This window comes from Meles meles, chromosome 15 (genome assembly GCF_922984935.1).
Source record: "Meles meles chromosome 15, mMelMel3.1 paternal haplotype, whole genome shotgun sequence".
NCBI classification, from domain to species: domain Eukaryota; kingdom Metazoa; phylum Chordata; class Mammalia; order Carnivora; family Mustelidae; genus Meles; species Meles meles.
Genome location: NC_060080.1, coordinates 1,933,872 through 1,956,984, shown reverse-complemented (window position 1 = coordinate 1,956,984; position 23,113 = coordinate 1,933,872). Strand labels below are relative to the sequence as shown.

Here is a 23,113-nt window from a genome sequence, read left to right as displayed (position 1 = left end):
TCGTCTTTCAAGCTTTTATTTTATAGTTTGGACAAAGGCAGAGCGATTCTGAGTAACAACTCCCCACGGAGCCGGGGGCAACAGCGCAGGGGATACACGCGGCTTCTTCGGCCACCAGGTCCCCAGCCGGCCCCGCGGTCTCCCCTCCCAAGCACCGCGCTGTCCGCGGCCCAGAAACGCGGCCGACGGGGGGAGCCGCCCGCGCAGGGGGCAGGGGCGTGGGGGGCAGGGGCGGCCCGGGGCGGGGGCGGAGGGGGACCGGCCCCCCGGATCACACGTGCTCCTTGTCGAACTCGCACAGGAAGTGCATGGTGACGTGGCAGGCCACGTCGTTCCAGCCGCCCGAGGCCACCATCTCCACGCAGTCCTCCTCGTCGTAGGCGTTGTTGGGCTCGCCGCTGCGCCACTTGTTGAAGGTCTGCATGGGCGAGCGGTCCGAGTACACGAACGTGCCCTCCCGCTCCAGGTCGTTGATGCCGATGAAGACGCGGGCCAGGCCGGCCTGCGCGATGTACGCGGCCATCAGGCCGTTGGCCGCCTCGTCCTTGGGCATGCCCAGCGTGCCCCCGCGGCCCTGGCAGGACAGCTGCGCGTCCACGTACCTCTTCTCCTCCTTCACCAGCAGGTAGATCTTGCTGTCCGTCTCACGCACGCCGGCGACAGCTGCGGGGGGGGGCAGTGCTGGAAAGTGAGCACTCGCGTTTCTGTGAACACGCTCGGTGCGCGGCACACGCGAGTCCCACGGCCGCCCGGCCCCTCGGTCCCGGGGTTGTGCGGGGGGAGCGGGGACGCGCGGAGACCGTACCGTTCTTTATGAATTTTAGCTCGGCTGTCAGCTGCGTGACCTGGTTGTCCACCTCGCCGATGGCCTTCCTCAGCTGGCTGCACTCACACGGGATGCCTGCGGAGAGCCAGCCCCCCGTGTTAGATGCAGTGGGGGGCGGCTCGGGACAGCGGCCCCCACCCAGACAGACGGCTTCATCGGCCAGCAGACCCCATGGGCCTTCGAGGCCAGGACGCAGATTCCGGGCTTCGTCCCGAAGGCAAGGAGAAGCAGCCCAGGGACGTCAACGGAGCAGCACCAGGACTGACCCGTTTTGAGACAGGGCTCTGGGTGGGTGGGAAGGAAGAGGGGAGGATGGGGGAGACGGGGCTGGGGGGTAGAGTCGTGGCAGCAGCTCAGGGGACAAGGGGCTCGGGGCAGGGACACGCAGATGCAGAGAAGCCAGCACGTCTGGGGACAGCGGGGCCCCAGGGCCTGAGGGTCCCTCTCGCTGCACAGACAGCCGCGCCACCGCTGGTCGGGGGTCCTGGCCCTTCCGGGGCCCTGAGCGGCCTCCCATGAGGAGCTCCACTTGTCAACACCCCGCTCCCCGTCCACAGCTGGTGGGACCCGCCCACTGGCAGCCCCTTACCTTCCCCAGAACTGGAGCACGTCCGTCCTGCACAGGCCTTACCAGAGCCCGCAGGCAAGACCTCCTCTCTCTCTGCAAAGCCCACAATGCAGGCTGAGCACCAGCTGCGCTTCCAGACAGAACATCCCCCGTAGCAGACGGGGCCCGTCTTCCAGAACCTCACCCTCTTCCACCAGCAGCGTCCAGAACACCCTCTCTTCCACGTGCGGATCCGGTCCACGCTCGGTGGCCCATCGACACTCAGGGGCCCAGGCATGTTTCTGCGGCAGAGCCCGTCTTAGACCAGAGCCGCGGCCACGTCCTCCGGGGCTGCCCTGCTTTCTGGATTATTCTCTGCGGTGACAAGCAGGAGGTTGGTTCCTCCGTGTCCTTCGAATTGTCCCGTGGCCTCCAGGCCAGCCCCACACCCCTCCACGTCTTCCTCCCTGCGGGACCGGCCGCATCCAGAGGTGGCCATGAGAGGCGCTGCCATCCCTTCCGTGACCTCACGTGGCCAAATCCACGTGCACCCGCCGTTCCTCCTCCTCCTCCCGCATCGCCGATGGAGCCGTCCAGACAAGGACTTTTACTCAGACATCTCTTTCTTCACCCGTTTCCAAGCTCTGAGCTTGCTCGGGGACTACTCTCCGAATGTCACCATCAGGAAGAATGACAGCGGATGGAGACACGGTTTGTGCGAGACACAGAAAGGCGAGCTGATTCGACCAGCAGATGCCAGCACGTGCCCACACACATGGAGGGGACGGTCAGGCCCAACCACTGGGAAGCCCGTTCGGCTCCAGGATCCCCCCACCCGGTGCCCCAGGGCCCGACGGCTCACAGAGAGGTCACTAGAGCCTGAACGAGGTGCTGGTGCAGGAACAGGACACGGGACAGCTGTGCAGACAGCTGGGACCGTGAAGGATAGCAGGGACAGCATGGAACAGTGTGGGACCATGTGCGTGGCATGGGACAGAGGACAGTCGTGGGCAGGGAAATGGCCAGCAGCACACAGAGGACAACACCCACGTGGGAAACGCCACATGAGTGAGAGGTAGCTGGACCCATGTGAACAGCGGGACAAAGTGGACGTGCACAAGCAGCGGACAGATAAGGCCAGACAGCAAGGGCCACCAAGGGGGCACGCGGCTGGGGAAGCCGTGCAGAGGAGGACAGGCAGCAGACGAGCTCTACGGAGAGAGGGCCGCGGCCACAGGACAGCGGGCAGAGAGGCCGCCGTCATTGGCACCAGGAAGCTGGACACATTCCCTGAACAGCCAGGGTCCCGGGTGACCTTCCCAGGCTTCAGAGGAGGCTGCAGGGAGCTCCGCAATGAGAAAGCGCAGACGTGCTTCCAGAGGAGCACGTGGTCAGAGGAAGGGGGAAGCTCCTAGAAGTGAGGAACGCGCGCGTGGGGACAGGGTATCTGAGCCGACCCGTGTGGTCCGGGAGCGCTGTGGTCCCAAGGAGGACGTGAAAATACTCAGGCAGAAGGGAGTCAAATACTGAAACAGTCCGGGAGAGGGTGTGACAGACAAGGGGAGGGGACGCCAGCCACAGGTCCTCCGTTTTCCGGACCACAGGGGTTTCATGGCATGATTCGCCCTTCCGTGCCGAGGGCAGTTTTCCCCACATCTTGGTTACTGTAACCAGCGCTGCCGTGAGCACGGGTGCAGACGTCCGCTGGGTTACTGTTGTCTCCTCTGGATACACTCCCAGAAGTGGGATCGCTGGAGCACAGGCTAGCTCTATCTTTACTGTCCGGACGACCTCCCTGCTGTCTTCCAGAGCCGCCGCACCAGGCTGCCCTCCCGCCCACCATGCACGACGGTCCCCTTTGTCCTCGCCAGCACCTGCTAGCTCTTGTCTTCTGGTCACGGCCGTTTCGACTGGTGTGCGATGTTGCTTCGTGATGACTAGAGATGCTGCATGTCCTTTCATGTACCTGTCGACCTTCCGTGCGTCTTCTGAGAAGAATGTCCATCCAGCTGCCTTGCCCATTTCTAACCGGCTCATTTGCTGTGGCGTTGGCTGAGCTCCTTGCAGGATTTGGATCAGCTCCTCATCAAATGGACGGTTTGCCGATAGTTTTTCACTTGGTTGGTGGTTTCCGTTGCTTTGCAGAAGCTCTCAAGTTTGATGTGGTCCCACTTGCTTACTTTTCATTTTGTTGCCTTTGCCATGGGCGTCACACCCAAAAACTCAAGACCAAGATCCGCATCGGGGAGCTTCCTTCCTGTTTTCTTGGTTTCATGGGTCTCAGGTCCTACATTTAAGTCTTCAGCCCATTTCTAGTTAGTCTTTGTGAGCAGTGTAAGATGGGGGTCCAGTTTCATTCTTTTCTACGTACTGTCCTGTTTTCCCAAGAGACCGTCTTCTCTCCATTGAGTGTTCATGGCTCCCTTATTAAATGTTAGTTGCCCATATGTGCCTGGGTTTGTTTCCGGGCTCTCGGTTCGCCCCGTTGGTCTGTGGGACTGTTTTCATGCCAGAGTCACACCAGCCGGGTTCCTGTCGTTTGATGGCACAGCTTGAAATCACAGCGTGTCATGCCTCCTGCTTGGTTCTTCGACATTATAAGCCCCATAAGAAATGGGAGCCCTTCAAGACTGTTTCCGAGGGGCGCCTGGGTGGCTCAGTGGGTTAAAGCCTCTGCCTTCAGCTCGGGTCATGATCTCAGGGTCCTGGGATCAAGCCCCGCATCGGGCTCTCTGCTCAGCAGGGATCCTGCTTGTCCCTCTCTCTCTCTGCCTGCCTCTCTGCCTGCTTGTGATCTTTATCTATCAAATAAATAAATAAATCTTTTAAAAAAAAAGACTGTTTCTGAGAGGAACCAAAACCAGCCAGCCACCCTACGTGTCCATCCGGGGAGGAGGGTTCATGAGCCGTGACGTGTATACATGGTATAATTCTCAGCTGCCAACAATTAGGAAACCCTGTCATTTGTTTGAAGATTTTATTTATTCATTTGAGAGAGAGAGAGCACGCACAAGAGAATGAGAGGGAGCAGGAGAGAGAGCACAAGGAGGGGAGAGGCAGAGGGAGAGGGAGAAGCAGACTCCCCGCTGAGCAGGGAGCCGGGTGCGGGACTCAACCCCAGATCCTGGGATCATGACCTGAGCTGAAGGCAGACACTCAACGGACTGCACCCCCAGGCGCCGCAGGGATCCTGTCATTTGTGACAGCAAGGATGAGCTGAAGGCATTACCGCTGGGAAGCGAGTCAGGCAGAGAAGCACCAACCCTGCAGGCTCTTCCCTCCACGTGGTGGGGAGCGGAGCAGGAGGAAGGGGGCCAGCAGGTGCAGACGCCCACCAGGGATGCGATGCGCGTCGTGAGGACCACGGCTGGCCCTTCATGGGACACACGGGGGGGCTGGTAAGAGAGCAAGTCCTTGGAGTTCTCATCCCAGGGGTAATTTTTTTTCCTTTTCTCTTCTTCCTTTTCTTTTCATTGTGTCTCTCTGAGAAGACGGGTATCAGCTGAAGCAATCGTGTCACAGTATCTGCAAGTCAAACCCCTGTCCTGTAAACTTTAAACCTTTCCAGCAAATGTCAATTGTCTCTCAGTGAAACGGGGCAGTGCAGATTTTAATGCGTGTCTTAAAGCCCTGCAGCCCACGTGCCATACCTGGTTCTCCATTAGGGCCAGGGGGTCCCATGTCACCAGAATCTCCTTTTTCACCTGAAAAAGAGAGCAAGGTCAAGCAGAGGTGGACCCCATCCCTTAAGGTTAAAATTGCCAGAGTTCACAATGTTATTTCTTCCATGTGTGATGGCCTAAGGTTTCCCGCAGACCCTGTCTTTGCTGTGAACGCAGGGAGTTGGGTTCCAAGGTAATTCACTCGGGCCCTGTCAGTGTGACATAGAACACATCGTGCCCATCACGAGACCTGAGAGATGACCCAAGGACCCTTCTTTAAGTCGTGTATGAAAAATCCTGGATGTGTCATAGAGCAGTCTGTGGATACCAGGTCAGGAACCCCTGGGCCAGTAACAACTAAATCTGACTCCAATCCTTACCCACCTGGCGGCAGGGCAACCGCGATGCTGCACTGGGCGGGACCTGGGGACCGTCTCCCCAGTGCAGCACGTGGGCTCCCACCTGGCCCGAGACACAGCGCCCCGCAGAGGACACGCCACACAACCTACCCCCCCGCCTCCCAGCATTTAAACCCAAGGGGCTGGACACAAGCGTGCCAACAACGCTGTCTGGCTGCTCTAAAATTAGGCAAGTCTACTAAAGCTACATGAATGTTCCCGCAGCGTGCTCTCTCCTCCCCGAGACAACCTGAGCGTCCCAGTCGCGTGGGAGGGGGGAGGACCGGCGCCCCCTCCCTCTGTGGATTCCATGCGTCCTGTCCACGTGGGGAGGGGGGAGCCTGCCAGCCCCGTCTGCAGCATCGCTGGGACTCGCTCGTCAGCCTCAGGGCTGAGAGGACTGCAAGGTCAGCCCGACCAGGCCCGGGAAGCAGATCAGGTAAACTAAGCTAAGGAGGGGCCTGTCGGCACACGGCCACTTGGTGAGACACTGGCGTTGCCCCGAGCACACGCGTCCCTACTCGGAGGCCAGCACAAAGGTGGCAACAACCCAGTTCTCTCCCAGCAGATAGAGATGCCACGACCGAGCCCTAAGAAGGAAGGAGATGATCTCTGGACACGTGCCGCTGAGGGAGGAAGTCAGACACCCGGGAGGGCCTCGAACACCGACTCGCGGACTGGAATTGGAGGAGGGGGGACCGCGGCCGAGGGAGGGACCAGAGACCCCGCCTCACCAGGACACGGCTCTTCTTGGGGGTGAGAAGGCTGAGCAGCTGCTCAACATGCAAAGGCGCTTACTGCCACGGACTTGCACACTCAGAAACAGCTAACATGGCCGGTTTCACGTTACGACGATTGTACACCATCTCTCAAAGCCTTCGTGAAGCACAGCGGCCCCTCTTCCTGCCACGCGCACCGACGGGCTCCGGAGCGAGCGGGCGGCCGTGCCAGCAGGTGCTCCCCCCGGGGGTCCCCGGACAGACGCTGCGCTGGCTGGTCTCCGCCACCCTCCTGCCGAGGACCCCTTCCTGCCGGCGAGGAGCTGCGGCCTGGGGAGGTGCCTGGGCACCGTCAGAACCAACCACCCGAACCCACTCACAGCTCAACACCCTCCCCCCCCCGGCAGGTTAATGCGGCCGAAGGACTCCAGCGCCAGGCTTGGGCAGACCACCTGAGCCCCTCCCTGCCGCACAGGCTCAGTCATGTTCCCAACCAGCAGCCCTCCCCGGCCTTGGCCTCCTCCTTAGCACCAAGGGGGAGGTGGGAGACCTCCACGGGATCGCTCTCTGAAAGTTCGGGGCCCGGGGGCTCAGCACAGGCGCAGGGCACCCCAGGGACTCCAAGAGTGTTTGCGGGCTGGGTGTCCCAGAGCCTCCCTTATCTGCCTGGGCCTCAGTCTCCTGGCTGCTCCCCCCACAGGGTCGTGTGGTCAGACGAGGTCGCCAGACAGCCGCAGACGAGGCCAAGCGTCTTGTCCCTAAATGGCTGCTCTCACCTGGCTGTTGCCTCCTGGGTCCTGTTCTCATGGAAACTGCCCCCCACGGTTTCAAAAAGTCACCGAAGCTGGAGGTAGACAGTGTTTCTGGAGCACCGCCCTCCTGTTACTCAGATGGGGCTCAGTGCTTCCTTAAACTGGTTGCGGATGTGGCAGGGAAAAGTCTTGTCTGAGTAGCCAGCCCCCAGTTCTCCGCCAGGGTGCCCCGTGAATCCCGCAGGTCAGGGCGCGCTCACCCCACCCTGGTGGGCACCCAGCCAGCAGGCAACTCCGAGCGGCCCCAGAGGCAGACCCTGGGACCGCACGTAGCATGTGTTGGGCACACAGAAAGAAGCAGCTGGCCAGTCGCAAGCGTTCTCCAGCGCCCGCCCCGGGAGCCCGGGAGGGAACATGGGGACGAGGGGTACGTCGCAAATACCTTTAGAACCAATGGGACCGATTTTTCCATGGCGACCCACACTGCCCTTCTGTCCTTTGTCACCCATGTCTCCTGCAGAAAACAACAAGGTCAAAGTTGGTTGGTGCACAGGTCATTCAGCCTACCTCCCATTCCACACCACCCACACGCACGCGCACACGCACGAGCTTCTGAGACGGAACGGTATGGCTCGCGTCTTCATCCATGTGACTGGGTCACTTGTTGACAGATTTCCCAGAGGAGGACACACCTCCCCAAAAAGCCACGTGCACTGCGGAACCGAGGAGACCACCGGTGGGTCCCCCATCCCGACTCAGCCCAGGCCCCTCCTGCTCTGCGCTCACACGGGTAAGAGATGTCCTCAGCCCCAGCCCCAGCCCAGGTCAAGCAGCCACGCTCCATCAAGGGCACGCGGGCCGCTCTCGGGAGCTGGGAGACCGGCCAGCGGGGGTGTGCCGTGACCACCGAGGCCCCTTTCCCGGGAGAGGGGGAGCCTCACTCACGCAGGAAGATGTGGGGGGCGGGAAGGAGGGTCCGGGGATGCTCCGTCACACGCTTCCGAGGGATCTAGTCCTTCAGAAGGGCCTGGTCACACGGCCCCTTTGGTCCCTTCGTGCAGCTTGGAGGGTCACCCCCACCGCTGCGCCCTCGCCTTGGCTCTCCCACACTGCCCATCACCGCAGGCCAGCCCGGTGACCATCCTCACGCCGTGACCCCACAGGACTGTCCACACTGACCAGTGCACGAAGACCCAGGACGGCGGTCCTCACCCGTTCACAGCACGGGTCATGCGGGCGGAGGGCGTGTCCTCCCACACGTGCTCTTAAACTCTCGGCCCCGTTCCTGCTTGTCTGCTGCTGACCCCAGACCCCAGACCGCAAACCCAGCCGGCAAACAGCAAACACACAGAGAACACTTAGTGAAAGAAACATGCAGCTGGACTTCATTTAATACTGAAACTAAGGGAAACTGAGCACAAGCTACTCCGCAGGGGCCAGGGGACCGGAAGGACTTCGTGTCGCGTACAGATAAGACTTTGTCCTGCTCTGAGCCAACTCACACCTTAAACCTGAGCACTTCCCAGCCAGGAACTCGTAGCTTTGCAGACAGACAGAGGTCAGGGGACAGAACACAGGCCTCGGGACGAGCCCGACTGACATGGAAACGCATCCCTGTGACATGGAAATGGCTGACCTTCACACACACTTGTTCACGAAGCACCCAGCACGCTCCTGCTGGGTCACAGAAGGGATCCCTGCACAGACAAGGCCCCGAGGGCCGGAGAGGCTGGTCTGGGCCACGCGGCCGGTGTACGGCAGGACCGAGCCAGAGCCGAGACTGCAGATCTGAGAGCCAGCGCCGCTTCCCTGGCACCACGGTTGGCGGGGGACCCCAGGGAGGCCGAGGCCAGGCTGGCCCAGACGCGACGGAGACCACTCGGGCCACAGATCCTGTGGACTGTGAGCCCCGTGCGGTGCAGCAGGACCTAGACCGGGGGGAGACGGGGAGCGGTCAGACCCCTGTAACAGGTGTGCTGTGGCAGGAGAGGGGCACAGACCTCCAGGTGGGGGGCTAGAAGAGAGTGACAAGGAGACCCGGCTGGGGAACAGGTGAGAGCCGAAGACAGGTGCCCAGGAGCAGGGGCGGGGGGCGGGGAGGGCGGTGGGAGACGTGCCGCCTCTGGGAAGGGGTCAGGAGCGGGTGACAGTGGGGAGGCCCCTGGGCAGGTGGGGACGGGGGAGAGGAGCGGGCAGCAGGCTGTTCCCGTGGGGACCCCAGGGCAAGAACGTCTGGCCGGGCCCGCAGCGGCCTTGTCTGCGAAGGCCCCAGACCAGCCGTGAGTGGTCGCGGTGAGGTCGCCCTACTGGAGGGGCTGGCCCGGAGGACCCTGCGGGCGGTGCAGGAGGGGCATCCACAGGGTCGGAGCTGTGCAGTGGGACAGGGACACGCGTGAGGCCCTGGCCGGAGCGGGGTCAGCGGCTGAACAGGGCAGAGGAGCCTTGGGAGGAGGCCAGGCCCGGACCTCTGGCCAGGAGCTCGCGGGGACCCTGGGGCCGGGAGTGGGGGGCTCCCCGGGGGGGGCATGAGCAAGGAGCAGCAGGGTGTGGGGTGGCGCTTCCTAGCGGGCGGCAGCCCCTCAGCACCCCTGTCCCTCTGTGGGGCCGGGGTCCGTGGGGGACAGCGCCGGGAACTGGCTCTGCGCGCCTCCGTCTCTGTCCTTGCCACCGCAGCCGGCCCTGCCCCTCCCGCCCCTGCGGCCAGAGGACCCTGAGTCACTGCAGACCACTGCAGGCTCTGACCGGCCCTTCCCGCCACCAGGGTCCCCGGAACAGGCTCACCCCAGTGACCCCGCTGCTGAGCCCCTAGAGCAGCCAGCAGGGAAGGGAACAAGAGCAAACCGCGTTCAATCACCCCAAGGGCAGCACTCAGCCCATCACACACCTGCCCCCGCAACCCTGCTCCGGACAGGGGTGCCGTCACCTCTGAGCGCTGGCTTGTGGGAAACGTGCCCCAAGTTCAGTGTCGCGGGGAAAGGCTGCCGCCTCCCTGAGGCAGCGAGGAAGGGGCCTCACTTCACGCTGAAGCGGAGCAGGTGCTCGGCCGCCACCACGCCCCCCGCATCTGGAAGCCACGGTCTGGGACGCCTCTGGGGCCCTTCCGGCACAGCCTGTGCCATGACGGACCCAGGGATTAGAACGTGGCTCTGCCCCGTGCGCCCCGTGGCTCCCATGCCACGCACCAGAGACACCGCGCTGGTCTGCTCCGTCCCAGGACTCGGCCCTGCAGACGCACAAGCTCTGTTCTCTCTGGAAACCCCTCCAGCTTGCCCGCCCCGCAGCCTCTCCCTCTGGGCTCAGTCCATGCTGTTTGCTCCTCCGAGGAGCGACCCCCGTCCAGGCTGAGAGCCCCCGCACGGCCTGCCCACCGTCACCTCCCGCAGGGAACTGAAGCGTGTCCTCCCCGCCCAGGGCTGAAGCCTGGTCCCCTGTGATGGGGGCTGCCTTGGCCGGTGAGCAGGGCTCGATGAGGTCATGGGGACGGGGCAGGTTGCCCAGCATGGGACTGTTGCCCTTGCAGTCAGGAGGGACGCCAGAGCTCTCCGTCTCTCTCCAGCATGGGAGAAGACGGCCGTCGGCTGCCCGGGACGAACTCAGCAGAACCTGACCAGGCCGGCGTCCAGATCTCGGACTTGCAGCCGCCGGCACGGTGACAAATACAGGTCTGCTGTTGCAGCAGTCCGGTATGTGGCGTCTGCCACCGCAGCCCGGCTGACCACATCCCGCCCTTGTCCCGACACTCGTGCCCACTGATGAGGTCAGAATCCCGGAGCCGACCACAGCGTTTCTGCTCAGCCACTGGCGAAGAGCATTGTGCAGAAAATCAGCGTTCCCTGGGACGCATACACGGCTCTCAGTGCGAGTCCAAGCCCTGTGTGCCCGCCACGGGGCAGCCTCCCTTCCCCAGCCTGCTTCCAAACGGCCGAGCTCTCTGTCCCCTAACTCTGGAGCACACCCCCTTCTTGGCGTCCCGAATGGACCACGAGCGTGGGAAGAGTTGGTTGGAGCTGCAGGATAAATGTCAGGAGGACCTCGTGTTTCAGCTTTCCTAACTTTCGTGTCTCCCCAAAACGTGAGGTCCTTCTGCTCTTGTCACTCAGCGGTCAGCAGCGGTCAGCTGTGACAGTCTGTACCGGTCCTCGCAGGGAGGTTCAGACGGAGTAAGGACAACACAAGCTCCCTACGGTGCTCCGAAGAAGACAGTGCCCGAGCAAGAGGTGTCGGTGCAGACCGTCCCTGCGAACCCTATCTTCAGATGGGAAGACAGAGGCCCAGAGAGACCCAGGGACTTGCACCTGCACTGACCGGGGGGGGGGGGGGGTATCGCTTCCAACACACAGGAACACTCCCCACCGAATTTCCACGAGACAGGGGCAGGGTCGCCAGAGCCCAGAGAATAAAGGAATGTGCCTTCCCGCCCAAAACCCCACGGTACGGAGGAGTGTGGGCATCACATCAGTGCGCAGGCCGGCTGAGAGGGTGAACGAAGAGTCCCTGCCCTCCGGAAGACCCCAGCAAGAACGGCAGGAGGGGAGCCCTTCTCCCCGAGGCCCTGGCAGAGAAACTCAAAACGACACCTGCGCCCTGTTCTCCCGCCTGACAGCTGCGGCGCCCCGCGCACACGGTCGGAGGAGAGCCCCGGGTGCGGACACCCGCTGTCTGCAGACACCGTGCGGCTGCCAGCGTGCCTTCCCCGCCCCCGCAGAACGACGAACCAGTGGCCCCATTGGCAGCGGAGGGCGCCCTGGGGTCCAGCACACCTGCTGTCGTGGACAAGTTATAACCTGAGAGGACGGGAGCGCCGTTGGCTGTCCATCTCTGAATCGCACAGCCAAATGTTCACGCCAGGTGCCACCGTCCCCTGCGGCTACCAGACCCAGCTCCTGCCCCTGGAGAAGAGAGGGACGCTGCCTGGGGCGTTCCGAGGAAAACCGGAGGCCTCACGGAGCAGAGTGTCCCTGCCAGGGAGGAGGCCTCACTGAGCCCCGGCCAGGAGCCGGCCACTCGGCACCCTGGCCTCAGCAGCCTCCGGAACCCCGGGAGAATAAACATCCGTGTTTAAGCAGCCCCGTCTGTGGGATTCGTTACAGCAGCCCTAGCAGACCGGACACTTTCTCTGCACCCCCAAGAGAAACGAGTTCAGAGAGGCCAAGTGACCTACCTCGAGTCACACAGTGCTGGAGGGAAGACCGCTGCTCTGTGACCCCGAGCACAGACTCCGCAGTCAGGCAGACGAGACCCCGATCCCAGTGCAGAGCTGTGCAACCTTGGACACGTCACCACCCACTCTGAGCCTCAGCGTCCTCGTCCGTCAAGATGCATCACGGTGGCGGTCAGCACCCATGTCGCTGAGAACGTGAGTTTCACGCAGACGGAGACCCCTGCTCTGCGTCCGGGGCTCCCAACCCTGCACCAGGCTGGGGACAGCGGCCGCCTTCCCGGCTCCGGGGACGTCCTGCACTGAGCCGGTTTCCAGCAGCCGGGCTGAGTACACGCTGCAGGCTTGTGAGCACAGACACCCCCCGGCTGTGACTCAGAGGCTGAGGACACGCGGCCAGCGGGGAGCAGGGACAGCTGCCGGTCTGCCCCGCCTTACCTACCCCAGCCTGTCCCTCCTGCTCTAACCTTGGCCTCCTCCACTGGGCCCCGCAGGCCCTGAGACGCGAGAAGACCCGGTCGTTGCCCCCTGGTGCGGCGGCTGTGCAGGAGGCCCCACGGGCGGTCAGAGAGCCCACCCTGCTGCCCACATGCCCCGATTGAGCGGACCGGGAAGAGCCACCGCTCGCCGGTGCAGGGCAGTGCACACACACACACACGTGCACACACGTGCGTGCTCATGCCCATGCATGCTAACACACAGGCACCTAGAAACATGTGGCCCTGTGTGCGCACACATGTGCGTGCAAACATGTCTGCGCCTGTTCAAACACGTGCACACACACGCCACACACCACTGAGGCTGTGAGGCTGGTAACCATCAGCTGGGTCTGAGCCCAGACCTCCGGGGCACCCAGAGCCCCCCGCGCCCTGCACGCTCGCCCCCGTGCCATCCATCACCCCCTACACCTATGGTGGGAGCGGCCATCCCTCCCAGGAGGAACGTTCCGTCTCTCGTGTGTGTGGAGCACAAAGGGTGAGAACCATTCAGATCCCCTGAGACTGTCGACACGTTCTCTATGGCCATCCCAGGCGGTTTGCGTCGCGGACTTGTTTTCCCCTGCAGACACTACCTGGGAAGTAACCTGGGGCGGGAGAGTGCTGTGGTTGCAAACCCAGAGGCTGTCCGAGAAGCGCGGGTCAGAGCAAGAGCCCCGCCGCCTTCCCTCGCTTCCGGAAAGGTCTTTGTGCTCCTCCAAACGACAAGAAGCTTCTTGCAAAAAGCACACACGTTTCCCTCCCTCGGTTGCAGGAGACAACGGGAGGCACCAGACGCCGCGGTCCCGTCCCTTCTGTCTGAAGAGCTTCTTGCCGAGGCCCCCGGGAGCCGAGCCCCCCGGGAGCCCAGGTAATACCTCCTGTACCCCACTGATGAGATGTGTGCGAGACCACGTCTGTCCTCCAGACACACACAGGGAACGAGAGAACGGGAGCGGCTCACAGCGGCAGGTAATTCTTATTAATTTTAATGACGACCTCACACAGTCCTTTGAAGTGGGATCGGGGCAAAGGGACACTCAGAATTCGGCTTCCCTAGCAAATGGTAACGAAGGGCCTGTCACTGACATAGGGTCACCCTCAACCTCCACGTGCTGGGAGGGTCCCCAGAGCCTAAGGCGTGTGGCCCAGGAGCCTCCCCGATCTCATCTGAGCAGCGTCTGGGGACGAGGAGCCCTGAAAACAAAGGTGACGAGGAAAGCGGTGTCAGCCACGCAGCTCTGAGCCGCTGCCGCAGAGCAACGCAGGCCAGAATGGCGGGAGGTGTTCTGACTCCAGCAGAGGACAGCGGACAGCGGAGGCGTCTGCAGCCCGCGGGCCTGGCTCTGCTGTTTCAGGTAAGGCGTCTGTCAGCTTGCACACACTTCCTCTTGTTCAAGTTCCCCGGTGGGGGGCTGCTCCGTGGGCTGAGCCGAGGCCCCCAGCACACGCACATCAGCCAGCGGCAGTCCCCCTGCGGCCTGACCCGCGTGGGCACAAGCGGTAGAGCGGGCTGCGAGGGCGTGCAGACGCTCGGGACCACTCACCCCGCACCCGCCGGCAGGCCCCGGGCTGCATCGCGGGAACAGCTGCTCCAGGCGGTGTCTGCTGATGGACGTCCGCATCTCGGCCGCACGCTAACGAGAGCCCAGCTGGCTGCTGCGTCCCGCAGTCTGAGAGGCATCGGGGGAGCCGAGCCCTGCGGTCAGCAGACGGCAGAGAGCCCGGCCCGGCCACAGAACTGCCCTCCACCACCTGGAGCGGGGCCCACAGACGCACCCCCAGGACCCTCAGCACAGTGCGCGGGGTCACTGCAGATTGCAAAAATATTCGAAGATACTGAATTCAAGAGCTTTTCCAGTGGGTCGAGGGCCTTCCAAGTGCCACATCTCGGGAGGCCCAGGAGCCCGAAGAAGAAAGTGAGTGCGTCCGCCCCAGGGGGCCGCGATCTTGCTTGGAGGCTGGTGTATAAAGAAACGGGCACAACAGGCCTGTGGCACGCTGTGCCCACCACACACCTGGCAGGACTTGCCACTCCCGAGGACCCCAGGGGACGTGTCCCTCAGGCCTCAACGCCGGGTAGTCGGCGAGCCCAGGCAGTCGATGGATTCTGAGTCCCCCGGTCCTCGCGCCCCGGGACGCCCTAAGAGGAGGTGGCTGGGCAGGAGGGTCGTGATGTCCCCGACCCCCACCACCACCACACTCACGCTGCTTCCCCAAGGAAGTTGGAAAACCACGGTGTCTTCCTCTGGCCCCGACGTGAGGACGCGAGCCACCTGTGCGGCTCGCCCCACCAAACATCACGAATTTCACTGAAATAACCTCATCTTACACATAGAGATAATATTTTTTTTCTTCTCCAATATTTTCTACCTTAGCTGAATTGTATTACATCGTCTCTCAAACAGAGCATGAGAAAAAGACAAAGAACGGGGAAGGGGAGGGAGAGCAATCAGCCGCGGAGGCAAAGGGCGGGGGAAGTGCCCGCCAGAGGCCCACAGCAGCCAGGGGCCGGGGGACCGTGGCACGCCTGTGGCACCCCATGCCCACCGCACACCTGGTGTCGGGGCCAGTGGGTGTCTGCAGAACACGGCCTCCCCTTCCCAGTGAGTCCGGGGGCCTGCAATCCTGTCTTCCGGCGGGAAGCATGGTTCCTGCCCGACTGTGCCCTGCCTCACCCAGCCACAGCTGCCTGAGCAGGGCAAGGACGCGGGTTCAGGACCCCCCCCAGCCGTGGCCTCCAGCCTGCCCTGGCTTCTCGGGCACGTGTCCCAGGAGCCATCAGCGGTGAGAGCGTCCTGCGGCCAGAAGGTCCCTGATGGGACGCAGAGCCTGCACAAAGCAGCGAGGTGGCTCGTGGAGGAAGGGGCTGCAGCAGGACAGACCCGTGTGGGAATTCCGAGAGGCCGCGGCTGGGAGCGGCTCCGCAAACAGCGGTCCCGTAATACCCGCCAGGAATTCTCACACCGTGTTCACGCACAAGCAAGACCGCCAACAGGAGCTATTAGTCTTCTCACAATTTCACAAAGGACATCACCAGCAGAAATCACCGTCACAAAGGAAAACTGACAATGACTGGAAGTGCGCAGGGAGAGACCCATCAGGAGCTGAAAACCGGTGGCAGAGTCTCTCTGACTAGAACGGAGCGTCCCAGTCGCGCAACCCGACCCAGCGCCAGTGGACACAGGAGAAAGCTCAGCAGGTGGGAGCCATGATCGGTAAAATGTGAGACATTTGAACATAATAAATTCTAGGGACGCCCGGGTGGCTCCGTCGGTTGAGTGTCTGCCTCCGACTCAGGTCATGACCCTGGGGTCCTGGGATTGAGCCCCACATCGGGCTCCCTGTTCTCCCTCTCCCTCTGCCCGCTGCTCCCCCTGCTTGTGCTCTCTCTCTCTCTCTCTCTCATATAAATAAATAAGATCTTCTTTTTAAAAAGCTAAAAAAACTAAAATAAAATTCTAAAAACCTCCCAAGGAGCCCGGTAATATTTACATGGAAAAAATGATTCCAGGGAAAATAATTTCCGAAAAATGGAAAAGTCAACGGTCCATTTGCCCACACCCTGAAACCAGGCAAGTCGCAGCCCCCCACCCGCCCCCCATTTCTGCAGCTCTCACAACTCCGCTGGAGCGAAGGGCCTTCCGGAAGCTACGGAAGTCAGAGGCTGGACATCAGGAACAGCGCACCTGGACAGTGACCGCGCTCGGCTAAGCCGGGCTGAGCTGGGAAGCCTCTGGGGCTGCAGGAAAGCAGGGGAGCAGGGAAGAGGGCGGTATGGTATGTGCCCATGCCATACAGAGGCCACGGGAGCTGAGGTCGTCCCTCCTGGGAGCTTTCCTGCAGGGAGGCCGGGAGCGCCTTCTGAGGTCGCCCACAGCCCTCCACGGCACTGCGTCAGCATGTGGGGCGTCTGCGGGGGGCGACCAGAGGCTACACACCCGTGCCTCCGGTTACAAAAATGCACTGACATCGGAAATCAGCCCACGGTCTTTGCTGGAAGTACCAAAAACACAGAAAGGAGTGAAAGAGAACATTTAAATGTCTGTAACCCAGAAATTATACTGATGTTTTGGGTTCTTTCTTTCCCATCCTTTCTCTGTCTTTGTGTAAAGATTTTAATCAGCCGTGTCTGTTCTTGTACCCTGTTTGATTCTCTCCCGTGTGTCACGTCATGGCCGATTCTGTTCTTAAAGGTCGCCCCAAAAGATACTTCCGACATTTCCGCATAACTGCTTCCACCTCTCAGGGATCCAAGTACGTGAACTTGGGTTCGTGTGTTCTCCGTACTCTGCACTTGGCAAAGATGCCAAACCAGAGCTGCTCATTTCGTCAGTGGTGCCAGATCCCTGATGAGCCCAACACTCGGGGACTTGGGGACTGGCGTGCTCAGAGGAGTGGTGCTGGTTAACCCGGCCGCCGCCGCACGGGCTGTAAAGGGCCTGTCCTGGCTCCTCTCTCCGCCCTAACCCCACAGAGGACTCCACACCGGAACACTCCGCCCAGGGAGGGATTTTTAAGTTACCCGTGGATACTGGGCATCCGTTAAAATTACTTCACAGCATGAAAAATTGTCACATTAAATTTAAGAAATAGAATGCAAATTGAGGGTTTCAGAGGGGAGGGAGTTGAGGAGATGGGTGAGCCCGGTGAGGGGTATTAAGGAGGGCACGTACTGCATGGAGCACTGTCTTGTACACAAACAATGAACACGACATCAAAAAGATTGTTTCAGTTAAAACATTTTTTAAATTTTTAAATTTTTTAAATTAAAAAAAGAAGTAAGATGCAAATTTATGTGGACACCACAATTATAGCAAAGCAAAAAAAGGCACAAAAAAAGAAATACACTAAAGTAAGTGCCAATCTCTCAGTGGTTTGATTATGGGTGATTTCTCACCTCTTCAGGTATATATAAACTTTCTGTCTCGAGCTATATGTTGGAAAAACTAGAAACAAGCCAGTTACTTAATGAAGGTAGGACTTTACTGCCACTTGCAAGCTGAGCTCAAACATCGTTACTTTGAAAAAAACATCAATGAAATAGGATCGTGAAATGACTTTGTGACTATCTAGAGTAGGGGAGATATCTACTTCTGACTGTGAAATATAAAATCGCCCACACGAAGACGTAGACGAACATCCCTTTTATCGCTCTGTGAGTTTCATAATTAGTTCAGTAATAAATAAGACAATCTATCTACTGTCCTTTCCACTTCCACAAAAAGTATAATAATAAAAACTACCAGCACTTTAGTTCTGCGATACTGGTAACTCACCACAACCCAAGAACTCTGAGAAGGAGTTCCACCCTCCCCCCGCTCTTTGCAGAGGGGAAGACAGACACAGGGAGTAAGCAGACCACAGAGCCCGCCCCCCGGCCCCCTGGTCAGCTCTCCACTTGGTCAGCTGGGCTGGCCTCTGCGGGGATGGCCACCACCTTGTTTCTCGCGGGGGCCCCAGGAGAGGCGCTCCGGCTTCACTCACCCCTGCATTTGCACGGGCGGAGTGCTCCCCAAACCACGGGGAGATGCCTCGTTTCGTGGGTGACATGCGTGGACCAGCATGAGAGCGTATGTACAGATGGCTTCTTTAAAGTTCCAAATTCCACTTACGGCAACGCATCGCTGGCGTTGCCTGTGACACTGTTTCAATCTCTCCGGAGGGCACCTCTACCCAGATTGCACCAGCACTCTGATGTAGCAATTACACTGTTTGTCTTCAGACCGTACTCGCAGACATTTACAGATGACACATACGAGATCACTCTCTGCAGCAGACCCCTCTCCAGGAATAGGAGACCAGTTAAAGCGTGGCAAGTTCACACGTGGGATAGCAGGTCATCGCACGAGAGATGGCCCGAGCGGATGAGGGGGGCGTGTCTGTGCTCTGTAGAACGATCCAGGGCGCTTTGTTGAGTCAAAGAGGGAAATTCAGGACCATGTGTATAGGTGCGACTGTTTGTCCAAGAGGAGGGAAGAATCGGGTGTGTGTTTGCCTGTGTGCTTGCTGATTCATAAAATACCTCTAAAATACCTAAAGAGAAGTCAGCCACCAGTGCTGTTGCTGGGGAAGGTGCCCGGGGCCGGGAACCTAGAAGGAGAGCATTCACTGTGAGTCCTTTTATATGCTTTGAACTTTGAACCTAGGGGAATAGTCCATTTATTTTTTTAAACATTTTATTTATTTATTTGACAGAGATCACAGGTAGGTAAAGAGGCAGGCAGAGAGAGAGAGAGAGGGAAGCAAGCTCCCTGCTGAGCAGAGAGCCCGATGTGGGGCTCGATCCCAGGATCCTGGGATCATGACCCGGGCTGAAGGCAGAGGCTTTAACCCACTGAACCACACAGGCGCCCCTAGTCCATTTATTTTTTAATGTTTTTTTTTTAATGAGTAAAGGAGAAAACAAGAAATAAAAATCAGGGGTGCCTGAGTGGCTTAGTGGGTTAAGCCTCTGCCTTCAGCTCAGGTCATGATCCCAGGGTCCTGGGATCGAGCCCCGAATCAGGATCTCTGCTCAGCAGGGAGCCTGCTTCCCCCCCACCACCCCCGTCTGCCTCTCTGCCTACTTGTGATCTCTGTCTGTATCAAATAAATAAGTAAAATCTTTTTTAAAAATTTTTTAAAAAGAAATAGAAATCATTAAGGCTAATGGAAGGATAGTGACAGAAATGTTTGGGTCCTGAACGTGACGCAGGTTTCCCGGGTGGACACGGCCATCAAAGTCATCACTTGTACATCAAAAGGAGAATGTCCATAAATTGTACCTCAAAACAGTGAAAAAACAGTGCATGGGCTTGAATATATATATACTCAGTGGCCTTTATCCGCATCATCATCATCACTTTCCGGAAACTGGGACCCGCCTCGCTCTCCAGTGTTGCAGGACTGGCCGGGGGACCAGCGGGACGGGCGGCAGTTTGAGTCCAGAGCACAGAGCGCGAACACTGACAAAGCACTTCTACGCCCTGTACCGCTCGGACAACTACTCCCCGTAAGACCCAGCACAACCCCAGGGGAGATGGAGAATTACACGACCGTAGTAAGAAGGAAACAGATTCAGCAAATAGAATCCGCTGGCCACGGAGCCTTCCCCTGGAGAACCCCACACGCCCCACCCAAGTCTGTCCCTCGGTCCTTTGCACACCTGCACCACTGCTTGCACACCTCCTCATCTGCTCACACTCCTCCTCTCTTTGCACACCTCCATCGCTCTTGCACACCCCCTGATCTGCTCACACTCATCACTGATCACATGCCTCCTGATCTGCTCACACTCCTCATCACTTCTGGCACACCTTCGGAGTTCCTGGCACACCCTCACAATTGCACTTGTGCATGTAACACTCCCAAAGGACCCCATGTTGCAGAGGGGGCTGACGAGGGGCCGCGTGTGACAGCCCTGCCGTGCGCCCCTCCCAGGCGTGCTCTGTTTCTTGGGTGTGGAGCCCTCTGCACCCTGGCTCACGACGCAGGCTCCAGCGCCACTCGCATCCCCGTGCCCTCCTCTCCCCTGTGGCTGCCGCAGCAGCACCAGCTGCACCCTCTTGGGCAGACCCCGGAGGGGCTGGGAAGGGCCAGACTTCGGCGGGGCCGAGGGGCGGCAGGTACCTTTCTCTCCTGTGGGGCCGACTCTTCCAGGCCGTCCGGGTGCGCCTTTGTCTCCCTTCTCTCCAGCATCCCCTGTGGAAGAAGTCACTGCGTTTAGGACCTCCTTCAGATCCCAGGTCAGCCTCGGCTTCTCATTCCGTGCACAGCCAGCCACGCCGCTTGGGTTCCTCTCCCCGCCCCCGCCCCAGGACATCTCGTCTCTTACTCTGACCATCTCCCCCGCCCTCGCCCTGGGCTTTCCCCTTCCTCCCACCCTCCATCGCTGAGGCTCTCAGGTTTCCCTGCCCCAAATCTGGGTCCGGACTCTGCTTCTGGGCCCTCCTTTCCCCCTCCAGGGAGGGGGCTAGCTTGCCCTCTGGGGCACAGTGCTCCCTGAGAACCCCTGTGCCTGCCCCTCTGCCCTCAGGGCAGCATGAGGAGAGCAGGGACCTCGAGGTGTCCCTCTGTATCTGGTTGCTTCTCTACCCGGCGGGTGCACCAGGGAAGAATAAGCAGGTGTGCACGTCCACACCCCCGGGTCTCATCAGCATGAGGGGATGCGGCACGCACACGGGGGTGGGGAGCCTGGGACCCGGTGGGCACATCCACCAGAGCCGGGTTCGCTGGCCGGGGTGTCCTGCTGTCAGCCAGGCTGCACACCGCCCAGCCCTCGTCACAGGTCCTGGCTGTGTTTGGGCGGTCACTTGCTCATCTTTGATCGGTCGCTTGTCTCATTCAGAACTGAAGTGGGGACATGGGCTATTCATTTCCCGATGCCCCACGCTTAGCACACCGCACATCGACCTGATGCTTAGCACACCACACATCGACCCGATGGCTTCTCCCCAGAGGTGAGTCCCTCCCGTGACGCTCCTGGTTCTAGCCGACACACAGATTCTCCCGGCCTGCAAGCCCCAGGCCCGGCGTGGTCTCTGCTTTCTGTCTCCCGCGTCAGCAAAGCGCAGCCTCTGCCGAGCTCTGTGGGATCTGACCGGCTCACTTCCTGCCCTGGCCCCACTGGGCCAGCCCCGGGGCTCCCTGTAGCTCTGGGGACGGTGCTCACACTGCCCACGCAGGACAGACGTGCATGGCATGTGGGGATGCCCATGAGCAGCGGAGGCGGTGGCAGGAACAGAGGCTGGAGTCGGATGCAAGACATCAAGGTCCCTCCCTAGTCCTCCTCCCCGCACCCCTAATCCATACCCAAACCGTCTTCCTAAAACACAGACCCCATTATGTTATGTCCCTTCTTTTTTTTTCTTTAAAGATTTTATTTATTTGTCAGAAAGAGAAAGAGCACACAAGCAACAGAGAGGCAGGCAGACGCGGAGAGAGAACCAGGCTCCCTGCAGAGCAAGAAGCCCTATGCGGGACTCAATCCCTGGACCCTGGGATCATGACCTGAGCCGAAGGCAGAGGCTTAACCCACTGAGCCACCCAGGCACCCCTGTTACGTCCCTTCTTAAAACCACCAACAGGCTGAACGTAGAGACAAATAACACCTCGTTTCTAAAACCGCCAGGAGGTCTTCCTCTGGAGCCCAGGTCATGACGGCCACTGTCCCCCCGTCCCCCCCGTCCCACCATCTCACCTTCCCACCTTCCCACCTGACCCTCCAGGTTGCGCTTCTGATCCGCTCACCGGCTGCTTCTTCTCTCCAGTGACCAGACTCTTGCTCCATTTCACACGGCTCGTCTGCCCGACCGCTGTACCGCTCCCCGACGAGGGTGTGTGTGCCAGCAGGGGGTCCGCGTAACCCCCCAGCTGCACCCAACGCCGGCCACCATCCAGGCTACTTCAGTTCTCTATGACTCTCCTTGGGCCCTCGCGCCTGGTGAGGAGCTTAACTGAGCTTATGGATGCCCCATCGAGATGCCCAAAACTGACTGTCTGGCCTGAAGGAGGGGGCATCCCGTTTAAACTTCCATAAACGAGAAGAGCAGAGTGCCAGCAACAACATGTGCCCCCGCGGGGAAGACTCCACGCAGCCCCCGGCTGAAGGTGGCCTCACACACGCCCGGCGCACACGTGGCCCTTAAGTCTCTGCGTACTTTACTGTTGTTAAGAAAGGAAACTATTACAGTAGCAATGCTATTACAGTTGATAGACCCGCAAGAAATACCGACTAACAGATTGAGCGCGCCACCAAGAGCCACACACGCTCAAGGAACCCAACATCTGGAAGAGAACTACCAGAGGAACGTGACCCTTGGGACCATCGGCGTCTGACCCTGAAATAAGATGCTGAATATCTTCATAGAGGCAAGAGAGGACAGGCACCTACGATCAAAAGTGAAAGGCACTGAAAAGATTCAACTAGAAATCTTGTCCGTGAAATTAATTTTTTAAATTATTTATTTATTTATTTATTTGACAGAGAGAGAGAGAGCACAAGCCGAGGGAGCAGCAGGCAGAGGGACAGGGACAAGCAGGCTCCCCACTGAGCAGGGAGCTTGATGCAGGGCTCGATCCCAGGACCCTGAGATCATGACCTGAGCTGAAGGCAGAGGCTTAACCGACTGAGCCCCCCAGGTGCTCATGAAATTTATTTATTTTTAATAATTTTATTTTATTTGAATTCAATAAATCAATATCTAGTGTATTATTAGTTTCAGAGGTGGATTTCAGTGACTCATCAGTTGCATGTAACACCCGGTGCTCATTGCATCACGTGCCTCCTAACGCCGTCCCCCAGTTAGCCCGTCGTCTCACCCATCTCTCCTGCATCGACCCTCAGTTTGTTTCTCATAGTTAAGGGTCTCTCATGGCTTATCTCCCTCTATTGCAACCTTATTCTTAACAGTAAAAAACTGGAAACGTTCCAAATATTCATTTAACGAGGGAATGGCTAATCCAGCTGTAGTATACATGAAATTTATTTTTGAGATGAATCTCTCTACGGAAGGGCCGAGCAGCAGGGTGGCCGATGACGCGAGCCACGCCACGAAACGGGTCAGGACGGAGGACGTTTTCACGGTGCGACGT

General features: G+C 59.6%; 1 protein-coding gene across 9 annotated transcripts in view; it reads right to left on the bottom strand.

Moving 5' to 3' along the window:
* COLEC11 (collectin subfamily member 11) overlaps positions 1 to 23,113 on the bottom strand; it is a 30,853-nt gene continuing 7,740 nt past the window's right edge. For 2 of the 9 annotated variants that reach the window (XM_045979903.1, XM_045979902.1), the window contains 6 exons: positions 20,150 to 20,221; positions 7,347 to 7,418; positions 5,024 to 5,077; positions 806 to 901; positions 603 to 681; positions 1 to 502 (listed from right to left, as the gene is read on the bottom strand). In XM_045979903.1, coding sequence (XP_045835859.1) covers positions 16 to 502; positions 603 to 681; positions 806 to 901; positions 5,024 to 5,077; positions 7,347 to 7,418; positions 20,150 to 20,221 — 860 coding nt within the window. In that variant the 3' untranslated portion in view covers positions 1 to 15. Of the gene's footprint in view, positions 682 to 805; positions 902 to 4,561; positions 4,899 to 5,023; positions 5,078 to 7,346; positions 7,419 to 20,149; positions 20,222 to 23,113 lie in introns of those variants that run through there. The other 7 variants (XM_045979904.1, XM_045979905.1, XM_045979906.1 and 4 more) reach the window with 7 other exon arrangements.